Source organism: Frieseomelitta varia, unplaced genomic scaffold (assembly GCF_011392965.1).
Source record: "Frieseomelitta varia isolate USP_RPSP 00005682 unplaced genomic scaffold, Fvar_1.2 scaffold_177, whole genome shotgun sequence".
Taxonomy (NCBI): Eukaryota; Metazoa; Arthropoda; class Insecta; order Hymenoptera; family Apidae; genus Frieseomelitta; species Frieseomelitta varia.
This window is the reverse complement of record NW_025109494.1, coordinates 286927-302595: the sequence shown is the minus strand read 5'-3', so window position 1 is coordinate 302595 and position 15669 is coordinate 286927. Positions and strand designations below refer to the sequence as shown.

The window sequence follows — 15669 nt, the reverse complement described above, 5'->3', positions numbered from 1 at the left end:
TTATATTTGTCGCGCGCTTTTCGAGATCTTTCGAACTGTACATGCGCAGTTCGAATTCTCTTGCGTTCGAAATTCCTACTCGAATTTACTAGCAACCAATCAACGTGTACCTTAACCTAGCTTCTCGTTTGTTCGAGCAATTTCCACATAATTCAAAACACGTTATTTTAAATTATCTTTTTCGTATATTTTCTCATCCATATGTATATTATTTTACACATATTTCAAGTGCATTTTAATATTTTGTTCTTCGTGGCTGCTGAATCGTAAAATATCTTGGCTTTTCATATTTAATGAACGTACGTTAAAACTATTTTAAACTATTATTATTAAAACTATTACAAAAGATAATTTCTTTATATATATATATATATATTATTCTAGTATTTGTTTATAGAATTTTTATTATTACTGTATTTGTTCATAGAATTTTTGAGGTTTTTTTATTTCAATAACTGTAATGATACCGATGGTATCGGTAAAGTATCTCATTCAGTGAAGTCATCAGGGATAAATTTGAAATCAATGATGTACGTGTAATATTTATATTCTAAAAATACTATTTAACAAATACATTTGATTCGATGACGAGATTATTATTTATTTTAGCATAGAAGCACAGTAAGAAATCGAAAAATATAGCTATTGATTCATACAAAAAACATTAGAGAAGAACTATATCAAATACTGAATTATATATATGAAATTTGACATTTGTGATCTAAAAATAGACATTATTTAAATCGACTGGACGGTAGCGACCTCTCTACACCTTTGTGAATACTCAGTGCCATAAAAATTTGCAGAATCGATAAAACAGGATGTTTTCTTACTGTGCATTGATATAGTAGTATTACTATCACTGTTTTCTACACGCACAATTAAGAAACGCGGAAAATTTAAAATCTTTTTAATAACAACACGTAATCATAGTCTCCAAGAGTAAAGTAATAAACAATTTCAATAATTTTTCTAACAAAAAGTACGAAAAAATAGATAGGAATATTTAACAAATATAAAATGCACATAAAGATGATAATTATAATAAAAAGATAAAATAATGAATAAAACTACTATAAACTTCATGTTCTTTCACTTAATATTTATTTCATTTGTTTAATAGTATGTTATTTATTCTTAAATTTAAATGTGAATACAGAATTGTACTATATTTATCATAGCTAATTTCATTATGCTAAATACTTGTACTTCATATGAAATTTCAATTGTACTGTATTTATACATATATTCTTTTATACATATATCCTATTTTTATGGATATAATACTTTGTACGGATTAAGTATCCCATTTGGATCCATCATTTTTTTCAGTTGGTGCATGAGTTTGATTTCAGAAGAGGTTCTACTCATGTGTAGATATTTCGTTTTTACGAATCCTATTCCATGTTCAGCACTTACGCTACCACGAAGCTTAGACACATATTCGAAAATGAAGGGTTCTAGCTGCGATGCTATATCAGGTTCGTATGACGGTATTGAAACTTGTACGTGAATATTCCCATCGCCTTCAATAGATAAAAAAATATGAAATAGTTTAAATTGAAGTCTTCGGCTGTTCAAATTAATTTCCAAATTGTACAGTTTTAAATTCAAGAAAACAGAAACGTTTAATAAGTATTTAATCATACCTAGATGTCCGTAACCACTAATTCTTATAACACGTGGATCGCGCAATCGTTCTTCAATCATCTCAATTACTTTGTAATAAGACAACAAAGGTATGGAAATATCATACTTAAACACATAGCCCTCCTTCAATACTCCTTCGCTAATGCGTTCCCTCAATGCCCATATATGCTATACAAAAAAAAAAAATCATTTTTTTCAATTTCCACTGAAACGATTAACTTTTTGCAAAAAAAAAGATAGCGCATCAGTGTGTAAAATCCAAAATATTATCAGAAATTTCAAAAATGAAAAAAAAAAAAAAAGAAAAAACCCACGTTGTCATTTTTCATTTTCAAGTCGAAATTGATATTTAAAGCGAAGTAGAGCAAAAAAAAAAAAAAAATAAGACAAAATAAGAAGGATTACTTGTCATAAGCAAAAGATATAATTACTAACTTTGACTTTGGTAGGATCTGAAGTAAGAGTACCATCTTCGATAATATCATCAGCGAGCGCCTTCTCGACAAAAGATCCGAGCTTCTCTTCGTCGTGGTTCACGTTGCTACCGGAAGTCTCCAGCAATACATAAAAATCATGGCCGTCGGTTTTCGATGTTAATGGACTTTTCATGCCGAAAGTCGTGAAAGAAATATCGATCGACCGTTTGTCCATCATCTCGAACGAAGACAGAATCTCTGCTAATTCGCTTTTCGCCAGACGGAACGCCTTCAACACTTTCTCGAAGCTGTTTAACCCTACAATAGACGACGAGTTCTTACGTAGAAATACAGAGGAACGTCCACAAGAATTCGTAGAATACCTAAGAGGGCGACATTGACGGCCTTAGGAAGCGGTGGACATTGAATCGCAACTTTCGTCACGATTCCCAAGGTACCCTCTGACCCGATGAAAAGGTGTTTCAAATGGTAGCCAGTGTTGTTCTTCTTCAGCGTATTTAAACAGTCTATCACTTCTCCGTTCGCTTTTACCTAAAATAAAACGGCTGAACACTGCGGGCGGGCGGAATGCTGCGATTTTGTTTCTTGATATTTGAAAACTCACGGCCTCGAGACCTAGGACGTTTCCATGAAGATTACCGTAACGAAGGAGCCTCAAACCTCCGGCGTTTGTGGACACGCAACCACCGATCAGGCAACTACCCTTCGCTCCAAGATCAATCGGCATCATTAATCCTACTGTCCCTAAATGATTATCCAGATCTTCGAGCACACAACCAGCTTCGCAGGTCAACACCCCTAGTGCAAACAATTCGTCAGACAAAAGAACACCTAAGTTCGTTTCAACAATACCGATACCGTAACAACGACCTGGCCTGTTCATTCGAGATCTTCGATTTTCTCACTTTCTCGTCACCAACACGCGTGCATTATTGCCGGTTTGAATTTCAAACTTTACCAACCTGCCAATTCATTCGTCTCGATGATTTTGTTCATGAACTTCATGGAAATGACGATCTCGTCGAAGACCGGCACGCTGCCGCCTACAAGACCCGTGTTACCGCTCTGAGGGCACACGGCTAACCGATTCTCGTTGCAAAACTTTAATATGGTAGACACTTCGTCGGTGGTTTTCGGTTTCAACACGAGCGTGCTCTTCCCTGCAAGTAATTCGTTTCAACGCCCAACAGCCTATGTCCGCGTTAACGTCGATTCTTTTCTCGACTTGATACTTTCATCGATCATTCACGAGAAGCTGCGAAGAGCTGTCACGACATCGAAACATCTAGCGTTTCGCATGAAGAAGCAAAGCTCTTTATCGAAATGTCGTGAGAATGTCCATAGCACAATTCGAAAGATCGACGGCCGACTATTACGTTCACTTACCTCTGACGATATTCGCATAATCTATGTTGTATCCTTCGCATTCCTCCGCATCCACGATGACTCTGTTCCGTCCAAGTAGCTCGTTGAAGAATGCCACGTGATCATTGGAAATGCTCGCGTACGCGCCTCTTTTCACGTTGTACCTGTCCGACGTGAACGCCGGTTTCGTCGAGGCAAATCGAAATCCCGAGATGCGCTGGAATGTCCGAAGCAGGATACGAGGACTCATGTTCTGCAAAACGATTCAAACTTGTCTCGCATCGACGTTTCTTTTACCAGCTACGGGAAGGGTGCGTTCGTTGCGAGCGCACGAATCTCTTCCGAATGTCCCGCGAGTCAGCTACTTCCGGTGGCGAATTCGATGATCAACGGCTCGATTAATTGACACGGGGATCGTCGTTTCTTTCATTTTTAACAGGAGACCGCGTTCAGAACGGCGGCTCTCGAATTGGCGATTGGATTAAATTTAGTGCAACGAGTATTTTTGCTCGCCGCGGTTAGCACCGCGATCTAATTGAAACGAGGTATTTCCGTAACCCGGTCAAAAATTCAACCGATGGAAATATCCGCGCCAGGATCGAAGCGACACGCGAATTGCTACAGTGCGATTCATTTTCACGTTCATTATGCTTGTATATATCAAGCGCCGGGCGTAACGCGTGGAATCGCACGTTCACGCTTTTGGTTTAAACATTCTTCGACGTTCAAATCGATACGAACGAATGTTATTACCAATATTCGTTACTTTGCGTTGCAGCGTCGCGTACACGCTACCTATTTGTTATAAGATGGAAGAAGTCGCATGCGAATTTCTGAGAATGGGGGCAAAGTAGAAAAAGAAAAACAGAAGAGAAAGAGAGCGGGGGGGAGGGGGGGAGAGGATACAAGGACAGAACGAAATCTCGTGACTGTCAAATGATATGGTGATAGCGCGGTAAAAATCAGACGTGGCGTAATTATGGGGCCTGGGCTCCTTCCATTTTCTAATTCGCCGCCGATGCTCGATCGACGGACATCGAATGTTATAATTCACAATGAATGTTGGTGGCTAATACCCCTCCTCCTTACGCACTACCACCGTATCCCCCCATCGGTCGTTCAAGAGGATTCGCGGCGGCGCGTGGTAGAATTACAATTGTACGGAGCGATGGGGAAAATAAGGTCAGGGGTAGAGGGGTCGAAAGAGCAAAGAGAGAACGCGAGGAAAAAAGAGAATGAATCGACTAACAGAGATGCAAATCTGTCGGGGCAAGAAGAACGAGGAGAATGCGAATGGGAAAGAGAGAAACCAATAAGAGATTGGAGTGGGAAGGGGACCAATCGTCGCGATGACTAATACACTCTACGGTCAGACGTGTGTATGCACGAGCTGCCCTCGCTTATGTACGTCTCGCTCGTACAAAAGAAGACGAGGAGGACACTTTCTCGCTCAGCGTTCATACCTACGTACACATGATGGCGCGTCTGTGTCGGACAGAGGACACACACAGAGGGAAGTCGAGCACGAACACAAAGAAATGAAAGTGTACGCATGACAGTCCCGGGAGGGAGTAGATGTAGTCGATATAAGTGTGAGATATATCGCTATATCGAAACGTAGGATACGTAGCTACGAGTTTCTAAGGTAGAACGCATGCGCGACACCGCCAAGCTAATTTCTCAGTGGCGGCTCGAATCATTAACTTGTTACCTTGGCAACCCCAGTCGACCTAAACCATTGGTTGTCGCTCTCCCCCACTTTCCCGCCGCACGCTCTATCGGTCGAACAGCAAACTATATACGCCACCACACTCCGCGGGATATCGTAATTTTCCTAACCTTGCGTGAACAGGACTATAGACTGTCCCTGTACCATCCGACGTACACAGTCGCATTGGATATACTGTAGTATATGTTGGACATGCCACCGTAGAGACGCGGTTGCTGGGATTGGCGCGACCACGACTATTCCTACCCTCTGCACGAAACATTCTACTGTCTCGCTCATTGTCGAAATCGACGGCCGGTATTAGAAGATGACCGATAAATCGGCTGTTTCGCGTTTTATGATACATCATTCCTTTATTTTTTATACAAGTATTAACGTATATATATTATTAATGTATATTATATATGTATACATTATATTACATATATATATATATATATATATATATATATATATAGAGAGAGAGAGAGAGAGAGAGAGAGAGAAAGAGAAAGCTACACTAAATCATGGCATAAACAGTATCGAAGAAAGTATACATTTGTATTCTTCGAAAAAAGTACTCTGATGATGTCAATTATGTAGAAAACTTAGGAAGTACAGTTGAATCAAATCTATAAATAATAGCATTCAAAATTTCGAACTTATAATCGATACAAGAAACAAGAATTATTGTACGATGTAGTAGACCATTCAAACCACAGGTTCAGCAATTTAAATTGAACATAAAATAATGTAAATTTCATATTTTAAAGCGAGTAAACGTTTCGTCTATTAGTTTAAAAATATAGTACAGTCCTTTGCGAAAAAGTATCTTTGCATAGTATTCCCTACGAAGGGAAAAAAGTCAATGATAAATGAAATCGCATTACAAGGGTTTTGAACAGGACAGTATGAAGCTCAACTTAGAAACAGCTGTGCCAGGAACGTAGCGCATATTTGCGAAATTGGGTCGATGAGTACCCCAAAATCGAAGAATTTACAAAAGTTATTATTTACACGAAGCTAATTGACTGATTACATAAAATAGTTACATAGAAACTAGTTCTGGACACGTACATATATAGACACATTCGCATTCACATGCATTTTTACTTAACACATTTTATTTTATGTTATTTGTAAAATGTAAAATGTAAAAACTTCATTCAATTCTGTATTTTTCTAATTAATTACACCAAACTACCATGTAATTACTACAAAAATAATTCCAAGAAACAATCTGGTATAAAACTATTTATTTTACTAAAATAATTATTGGAGACATTATGGTCGATGATCTTCGGTATTTATCGTACATAAAAACGAAACAATAACTATATTAAAAAATGAACAATAATTATATTAAAAAATAAATAATGGTATAACTCTATTAATATACGTACCATAATATTATAAACGTAACGATATATTATGTTTATTGTTTTGATACTAAATAAATTATATTAGAAATACAAAATCTTAAAAGAGTGTGTAAGAAAAGTAACATAGAAATTAATGAAAAATATTCTTACGTTTTACATTATTTGAAATCACGTAGAATTACAAGGTATGATAAAATATTCATCGATAGTTAAGAACATTAACATAGGTATAATAATATAACAAAATCCAACAGGAAACCGTGTGACTAGATTCGTCCCTGACAGTATCGCGGTGTTATACTGCGAAATATTCTGCAGACTATAATCACGTATACATGCACGAGATGGCGAATAATAGTATTAGTGAAGAGCATACGAGTGTGCGGGGTAAGAGTATGAGTACCGTTACGGGGCATGCGCCTGCAGCCACCATATCCAATGGCCCCGCCTTTGCCCCGCAAACGATGCCTTTGGGATTTGTCCTCGCTGGACCAATGAACGGGCGGGTTTGTCACAAGCGACGGGAGAGGTGAGGTTATAGGAAACCAAGTAGAGGGGAGCAGACAGGAAGAAGGGCAGTGAGAGGAGGGAGAAATGAGAGAAGCGAGGGGTACCGCAGATCGTGTGGGAGCAGGGAAGCAGCAGCGAATGCGACTACAATTGCTCACGAAATCTCGCGACGTAAACGTATGATAACATTTTGTTTAAAACTCGTTACAGTGCGTTTTAAAGATCTAACAAACACAGGCGCGTATGACTGGAAGTTTGATCGAGCCAACAGTGGAATCGTGTAGTGACAGTGTCTACGGCGTGTTCGAAAACGTGATAGGTGTGACTGCGCAGTCGCCATGTGAGTACCTGAACAAGTATCCGAAATTCCATGCTATATCGTGTACTTGGCATTTTTTATATATCTTTGGCGTACATTGTTGATATATCGACGATAATCACGCTATATTTTACGTAACATTTCATGATTACCAACGAATGTAGCAGGTACACAACACACTTTGCATTATGTCCCGCCGGATCTTCGAACGTGCTTTATTTTGTAATCCAATATGTCGGCGTTAGGGACGCTGTTCGGTATTCACCAAGATTCAATTCCTCTATTGTGCGTATTATAATTTTTCTGATAGATCGTCACTAAAATAGATAGTTTCTGGAGAAACGCGTGTGTTGTTATTTTATCATCAAATATTACCATTATGGCGAAATCCATGTTGTCAACCGCCCCCTGGTACGATCGCTTCTCCCCTTCTCTTATTTTTCTTTCCCCCTTCCTCTTATTTCTTCCATCAACCCGCCTTCAATCGTATTTCCCGCTCAGTGAGATGTATTCCCTCTTTCTCTTTGAACCCCTCATCCTGTTACTAATTATGGTACTAGTAGGACGACATTTTGTTCCTTCTGTCCAAAACTCAAGATGGATGATATGTATGTTTTCAGTTCATCGATACTTTGATATTTATGCATGAATACAGGTTTCTTCTTTACCATCTGATTGTCGCATCTTAATTATTTTGATTCGTTCGACGTATTTATATGTCCCTTTTTAACAAATTAATCCATCAAATATTTTGTATAAAATCAAATTGTATGTCACAATGCCACTAAAATACGCTTAACCTAACACACTTTTGTTTAATAACTATTATTATTAACTACTTGAGAAGCCAGTAATTTCATACAAGTAATTAACAGTTGTTGCAATTTGTGGGAATATATACGTATTACGAATATGTATTACGTATATACATACATGAAAAATTTTAAAATGCATATATATATATCATTGGTTGGTTATATGAATATTATTAACATTATAATTATAATTATACAAGATGTCCAATAACGTCTCTTAACAGTGTATTCTACATATAAAAACAACAAAAAAAGTTCATATAAACATATGCATGTTTTATTGAACCTTGTTTTCAAGTTGTGTTGGTATAAGTTTATTGAATGATGTGAAATAATTTACTAATAAATCTCAGTATTTATCCTAGTATCTTATATTTCTCGTTAGTATCTCTTGTGTGAAGTTAAAAAGTTCTATTAGGCAAATATTTTTCAGGAAAATAGTTTGCGTACAGATGTCCAACTTTATTACATTGAGCAAATCAATTCTTGATTAGAATAATTTTTCATATTCATACACTAATATTACTAGGTTTTTTTTTGTAGTTACTAGAACTCCTTTTTGTAGTTACTCAGAAGATTAATATTGTAAAGACTTACATGAGAGATATTAACGTATTTACAAAATAAAAATTCAAAGTATTGCAACAGATATTAAGAACATTAGTAAATAGATAGATGAAATTGATTCAACTATTTCCGTCATTTAATAGACTTATACCAACATAAAATTCATACTTAAAAACAAGCCAAAATAGAACACACATATGTTTATTATGAACTTCTTCATTATTTCATATGCTACAAGACATTTTGAATTTCAATTTCATTTCATATTCATTGATTTTAAAAAAATATCAAGCAACAGAATTGCATTAAAAACTTAATTATTTAATATAATTTAATAATTAATATATAATTTTATATTTACAAAATAAAACATCATACCATAATGCGCCGTTATATTTACGATTAATTAAAGCACTTTTTTAATTTTAAATTTACATTTCAATGTACGTTACAATTGTTACAATATAATAATTTTATTTGTGTTTTAGTATCTATATGAAATGTGAATTCTTATTTGAGGTTATCTATCGTATCTAAAATATTGACCATTTATATATTTTATAGAGAAAATAAATTATATATCATATATCAAATAAACCATTAATAAAATGATATAATGTTATATTTGTTTGTAAATTAAATATTTTAATAATTATTAAGAAGATTACACTGAAAATTACAAACTTTCACGTGCATTGGTACTATACAAAATAACTTTTTATGTTATAAATATATAATAGTTAATTTTTTTTATTATAAAATTACTTACATTGTAAAGTAATCTTTGCCACTTCATTCACTGTTACACTTTATCATTGATGTTTCACGTTGCAATAAACAAAAAAAATTCAAATTTAAATGCTTCGCATTACACGTGTATCAAAATTATTAAGGTTATGAGCAATTGCGTAATTTTTTTTTTTTCGTAGGAAATATACTACAATTAACATTTCAATACATTAATTGATATTTGTATTATGTATAACTGGTTATTTACTCTTAAAAATTTACGAAAAATTTACGTCAAATTTTTAGTTAAGATTATTATGATTTATGTTTCAATAAATATTTGTTTGAGAGAAGGGGGGGGGGGGTGGAGAAAAAGAGAAAGCTATGTAAAGTAGAATTGTAAATAAATTTATAAAATATAAATAACTGTTGTTTTTAATATCAATTCATTTAACTTATAAGTTTATCTATATGAAAGATCTATCTAATAAATTAATTTAAAATAATTTTTATTTCAGGTGCGGCAAATTAAAAAGATTGAAAGTGATATTTTAATAAGAAATCTATATAAAATGGCAAGGAAAAAAAACATTGAATTATTGAATATATAAGTGTGGGGACAGTACTTCTTAAAGGAAGTTTATTTAAAAAGGTGTAAGAAAACATGACAGATGTTAAACCAATTGGAATCTCTCAAAATCAGCCACAACAAACACAACAGTCACAGCAACAGCAGCAGCCACAACAAACACAACAACAGCAGCAGCAGCAGCAGTCGCAGCAACAACAACAACAACAACCACAACAACAACAACAAGCTCAACCACAGCAAATGATGATTGCAACCCATGATATCCAACAACAGCAAAATGTACAGCAACAACAGCAGCATGTTCAGCAGCAATCATCTCAGCCACAACAAGTACAACAGCAAGCACAACAACAAGTACAATCTCAACAAGTTCAACCACAACAACAAATTCAACAGCAAGTGCAATCACAGCAACAAATGCAAGTGCAACAGCAAGTTCAGCAACAAGTGCAACAGCAAGTCCAACAACAGCAACAGCAGCAGCAGTCTCAGCAGCAACAGTCTAATAATGGACCTCATAACGTTGTTCCTACTCAAGTGCAGGTACAGCCACAGGTAGCAGCAATTATGCCCCAACAGCAGGTAAAAATTTGCATAAAGGCATATTATTCTAAAGATAATTTTAAGCAATATATTTAAAAATTTTCATCTTTGAAAATAAAATATTTCAGGGTGCTGTTGCAGTATCAATGCAACATCAACAACAGGGAGTTGGAGGTGTATCTATGACCTTGTCTGGCCAACAAGGAGCAACAACTATAACTACTATGGCTGCACATCCACAAGCAGTGCAAGTTATTCAACAACCTATGCAAAATCAAGCATATCATTTACAACAACTTTATAATACTCAAGGAACTCCATTATTGATGCCAGGAAATTTAGCTCTCCATCCTGCTGGCATCAATCCTTCATCTATACAAGTACTTAAATACACTCATGACATTTACTATTATTAAAGTATATAAACCTCTTCTTAAGTAAGCTACATTACAGGTTATAACTGCTGGGAAGCCATTTCAATCTGCTGCTCAATTGACACCTCATATGCTAACAACAGCATCAACACCAGGTCAAGGGGGTGGCCATCCTGCGGCTGGAGGAACTAAAGTCCAAGGGTTTCCTACAGGTTACTTACCAGTACCTACTTCAGCTACACCTGGTGCAGGACAAACTCTGGTATTTGGTCAACTTGGTGTACTTGGTTCTCCTCAACCACCTCCGTCTATACAACAACAACAGCAACAATCTGCGAACAAACAAGATCAAGTGCAAAAGGTATTATCTTAATCTTATTATGTTCAATTCATATTTTATATACATATTGTTTCCAAAATGTGTAGTACACTACGTGTACAGCGGCTACTCCATCTGGTGGACGAGGTGGTATGCAGTTTGCTCCTTGGCAATTTACACCACAAGTTGCTTGGACTGGAATACAACCACCAGCACTTCTAACCAATCAAATATTCATTAGAGGACCTACTCAACCTGATATGTTTATACAAAGTCCACAACCAATTCAAGCTCATAATGGTTAGTTTTTATATTTATAATGAACAAATTTTGTACTGTCAGTTAATTGAGCCTCGTATTTGGCCAGCACTAGCTACGCAACAACAAATTCAAGGAGTACAACAAATTGCTGCAGCTAGTGGAAAACCAAAGGTAATGGATATACAACAACAACAGCAACAGGGTAAACAAAGTACAGGTGGACAACGACCTTTGAGTATTTTGCCGTCCTCTTTACAAGCAGTGCAAGCTGCTAATATACGAGCTGCCAGTTCTGTTTCAACACAAACTGTTCATGGAGTGCAAACTATGGTACATGCACAGGTTACTATAATTAGTTGGAAAAATGATTTTTACTTTTGCAATTTTTCGAATCAAGTGCAAAATATATAGAAGCTTTTTTTCTCTTTTCGTATAATGAAGAAGAAGTGTTTTTTTTTATGTTTTATAACTTAGAGTGGAAAAGGAAGCGGTAGTAGCGGTAAAGGCCGTGGTAAACCACTGCAATCGCCGCAACAACCGCAACAGTCACAGCAAACGATGCAACAACAACATCAACAGGTTTTTATTCAACAGAAACAGCACACGCAGCAGCAACAGCAGATGCAACAGCAGTATCAGCAATCGCAAGTGCAGCCATCGCAACAGCAAATACAACCAAAACCAATAATGAGTGAGACGATGTTTCATATATTATTTACAGAGAAATGATATAAGTTTTTATATATCTGATTGTTACATTTTTTTTTTTTTTTTACAGCAAATATGGCTCTACAACAACAACAACAATCAAGTGTAGTTCTTGGTGGAGAACGCCCGATTATGCCTGTAGTTTCGGTAAGCGGGGTTGGCGTTGCTACGTCTCAAACGAGTCAACAATCTCCTATGTCTGCAGTACAACAATTACCATTACAAGTACTGAATATGAAATCTTCTTTCAATAACATTTTCTTACTTGAATTAAATATCTCTATAGAATATGTAATATAATTTCTTTAGGCAATCAATTCGACAATAATTGGTAGTCAAATAGTTAGTGGAACATCACAGGTACAAACAATGTCTATGATAAATCAAACAACGGATCAGCAAACACAAGATAATAACAATTCCACAGTAATGATCACATCACCTGATCGTAATCATCAAACCGAATGTTCTTTAGTATTATCATCTGCTACAAATACTCCTCCAGCAAACGAAGAGAATTCTAAATCAGTGGTGAAAAAGGAGGATTCAATTCCAGTCACAATAGAAGAAGTTACAGTATCTCAACCAGAAACTACAGGTTCGTTAAAAATATATACTACGTAAAAAATATATACGAAATAAATATATGTGAGCATTTTGTATCAGCATTTGAATTTTGTTTTACTGTCATAGATGGGGACCAATCTAAAGTAGTTGTAAAAGATGAAGAAAATTCACCAGTAAAGTTAGAAGAGAAATCATGTAGCAATCCTTTAGCAGGATTAGCGAATACAATTAATTCTATTACAAATGGTGTAAATAATGAAGATTCAACAGCAATTCCTGTTTCTGTACCAGTTAATGCAAATAGTAAACATGTACCACCAAAAGCGATGGTTAAACCACAAGTTCTTACGCATGTAATTGAAGGCTTCGTTATTCAAGAAGGTATAACGTTAATATTTTATATACATATATATCAACTATTTTATACATATACATACATACAATATATATTTCAGCGTCTGAACCATTTGCTGTTAATCGAACGTCATTGAATAATGCAGTTAATCAAGAAACGAGTAATATTTTAAATCGTAATAGTAATTCATCATCTGAAAAAGATAATCTTGAAGAACCTCCAAGTAAGATTTCAAAAATTAAATATATTTTTAATATGCATTTTTTTCTACAAAATATAGAATGTATCATATTCATTGTGTAGGAAAAAAACACGCACCCAATTATCCCAATGACGAAGACGTAAATAATGTTCATGTTGGAAAGTGCGAAGCTTGTGGTAATTTGATAGATGAACAAAATATCAAATTCAAAAAAGAGAAACGATTCTGTTCTTCCAGTTGCGCGAAGAGGTTAGTAAATAAATTATTTTGTAAATTAGTTATTAGATCAGATATTGTAGAAAAATGTATCATAAATTTTGAATTAAATAGCAAAAAACGAGAAGCAAGAGACCGTGACGGTACCGAAAAACAATGGACTGAAATAGAGACTGAATCAAAAACCGATGGAGATATAAAAAAGAACGGGGAAGAAAAATCATTGTCTAGTACAACTACTAGTTCTTCCGTTGATGAAACACTGCCTAAAGTTAATCCTGTGAAGTGGACGGTAAAGATAACAAAATAAGTTTAACGAAAAATAAAAATCATTAATATAATTGAAAATTTCTGCTTTTTATAGGTTGGTGAAGTGTGTGATTTTATACGTGGATTACCAGGATGCGCGGATTATGCAGAAGATTTTGCTATTCAAGAAATAGATGGTCAAGCATTAATGTTACTCAAAGAAGATCATCTTATGTCAGCCATGAGCATTAAATTGGGTCCTGCATTGAAAATCGTAGCCAGAATCGATTCAATGCGCGTGGAGTCATCAAACTCTAATCCTACATCTAATAGTTCATAAATGTTTATTATTTAAGATTTTTACTCGCAGAATTTCAAATTGCAGCCTATGGGCTACAGGGTTTGTGCAAGTATTTGATCGGACTATAGAGATAAGATATTTAAGAGAAACATAAGATACTTTTTCGTTTGATAAAAATATTTTTTTCTTTTTTTTTAAACGGAATAAGAAGTTCAATTATTAATCTACTACTTCAAGTTCTACTCTTATGATTTAAAGATCGGTCTATCTAAGACTAAGTTTCGTGCTATTGTATAAAATGGCTATATTTTAATATGATATTGCGAATAAAGTATGTGTTTAATTTTTTAAGTTTAGTGTACTATATTGATGAATATATATAAGAATATATTTTAAGTGGTAAGTCTTGCACTGATTGATTTTTACAAATGTAAATAGAATCCAATTTTTCTAACTTTTCTTTGAACGTATACCTGCTTTTAAAAATTTTTCTAAAATATTGCCGTTTATCTAGTATGATCGAGAAACTGAGTACAAATTATGTCTATTACATAAAAAAAATTATGTATATAAAATATCCGGCGTACATATATGCGATGTATTTTGTACTCGAAAATTCCTTTTGGAAACTGTATAAAAACTATTGCCTTCTGTAAGACTTACGATAATCACGAAAAATATTCGGCATTTTTTAAATGGTTAGGCTTTATGATAAATAATAATTTTTGTGCATGATAATTTCAAATTTAGGTACAAGATACTTGAAACAATACGATAACACCCTCAACTATGTACTACTTTGTAAATGTATCATGTGCACTCAATTTAAATACGTGTAAATATTAAACATAAGATGTTTATTTAATATACAAATTTTATAACATAAAAAACATTTCAGTTAACAATAGCTATCCTTCCATTTAGAACTAGTTTTTAATTTAATAACAATACATTATACATATACAAAAAAAATATACCTCGATGATGTATAAAAAATGTGATGTTGATTGACGAACAAGATGTATTGTATAATATCCTATAAATGTGAAACATACTCAACAAAATGAAATGAGTATGAATGTATTATATCATTATTCAATATTTGCCAACAATGTAAATATAATAGTTATTTTGTAAATGTTTATTAAGTAAATTTATCAGTTTTTTATTTAATAATGAGATTGGTAATTATTATAAAAAAAAAACTTATCTCAAAATTAATATTTTAACAAAGGAAAATAATGGCATTTATAAAGAATGCAGTACTTTCATACCACAATCTATACTTAATTTTTAATTTTTATTAACAATGATAGAAACAAAACATTAAAAAGTTTATATATAACAAGTAATCGGATAAAGATACAGTAATTGCAAAAGTAAAATATAAAACACATTTGTTAATTGAAAATTATTCAGGGTATAAGCTCATGATATATCCTTTTTTATATTGATTTAAATGGCATTGTACGACAAAATTTTTGATGAAACTTATAATAA

The 15669-nt window shown here is 34.2% G+C and overlaps 2 protein-coding genes across 5 annotated transcripts; one reads left to right on the top strand and one right to left on the bottom strand.

The window, feature by feature from the left end:
• Positions 1–1081: 1081 nt before the first annotated feature.
• Positions 1082–9662, bottom strand: LOC122538782 (D-2-hydroxyglutarate dehydrogenase, mitochondrial). Of its 2 annotated transcripts, XM_043673143.1 has the most exons (9): positions 9523–9656; positions 7747–8093; positions 3474–3705; positions 3050–3247; positions 2692–2885; positions 2450–2618; positions 2086–2384; positions 1650–1818; positions 1082–1526 (listed from the first exon to the last, which is right to left on the bottom strand). In XM_043673143.1, the coding sequence occupies exons 2-9, from the start codon at positions 7762–7764 to the stop codon at positions 1273–1275; spliced, it is 1533 nt and encodes a 510-aa protein (XP_043529078.1). In that variant the 5' UTR covers positions 7765–8093; positions 9523–9656; the 3' UTR covers positions 1082–1272. The 2 variants fall into 2 exon arrangements, with proteins under 2 accessions (XP_043529078.1, XP_043529077.1); XM_043673142.1 differs by lacking the exon at positions 7747–8093 and having other exon boundaries at positions 9523–9662.
• LOC122538781 (polyhomeotic-proximal chromatin protein-like) lies at positions 7270–14721 on the top strand. 3 transcript variants are annotated; one of them, XM_043673140.1, is made up of 14 exons: positions 7270–7392; positions 10001–10656; positions 10746–10997; positions 11071–11352; positions 11418–11610; positions 11684–11913; positions 12046–12262; positions 12350–12504; positions 12589–12877; positions 12973–13227; positions 13302–13424; positions 13505–13652; positions 13734–13911; positions 13984–14721. In XM_043673140.1, the coding sequence occupies exons 2-14, from the start codon at positions 10147–10149 to the stop codon at positions 14206–14208; spliced, it is 3057 nt and encodes a 1018-aa protein (XP_043529075.1). In that variant the 5' UTR covers positions 7270–7392; positions 10001–10146; the 3' UTR covers positions 14209–14721. The 3 variants fall into 3 exon arrangements, with proteins under 3 accessions (XP_043529075.1, XP_043529076.1, XP_043529074.1); XM_043673141.1 differs by having other exon boundaries at positions 11678–11901; XM_043673139.1 differs by having other exon boundaries at positions 11678–11913.
• Positions 14722–15669: the final 948 nt, after the last annotated feature.

What these genes read in the sequence shown, in the direction of transcription:
- LOC122538782 (XM_043673142.1), bottom strand. Translation starts at nt 9,549, where the DNA reads ATGAAGTGGCAAAGATTACTTTACAAT. An exon ending in GGCAAAGATTACTTTACAAT is followed by an intron (nt 3,706 to 9,522) that starts GTAAGTAATTTT and finishes ATCGTTTTGCAG; the next exon opens with AACATGAGTCCTCGTATCCT. An exon ending in CGAGACGAATGAATTGGCAG is followed by an intron (nt 2,886 to 3,049) that starts GTTGGTAAAGTT and finishes TGTTTGCACTAG; the next exon opens with GGGTGTTGACCTGCGAAGCT.
- LOC122538781 (XM_043673139.1), top strand. Translation starts at nt 10,147, where the DNA reads ATGACAGATGTTAAACCAATTGGAATCTCTCAAAATCAGCCACAACAA. An exon ending in ATCTCAACCAGAAACTACAG is followed by an intron (nt 12,878 to 12,972) that starts GTTCGTTAAAAA and finishes TTACTGTCATAG; the next exon opens with ATGGGGACCAATCTAAAGTA. An exon ending in TTAATCCTGTGAAGTGGACG is followed by an intron (nt 13,912 to 13,983) that starts GTAAAGATAACA and finishes TGCTTTTTATAG; the next exon opens with GTTGGTGAAGTGTGTGATTT.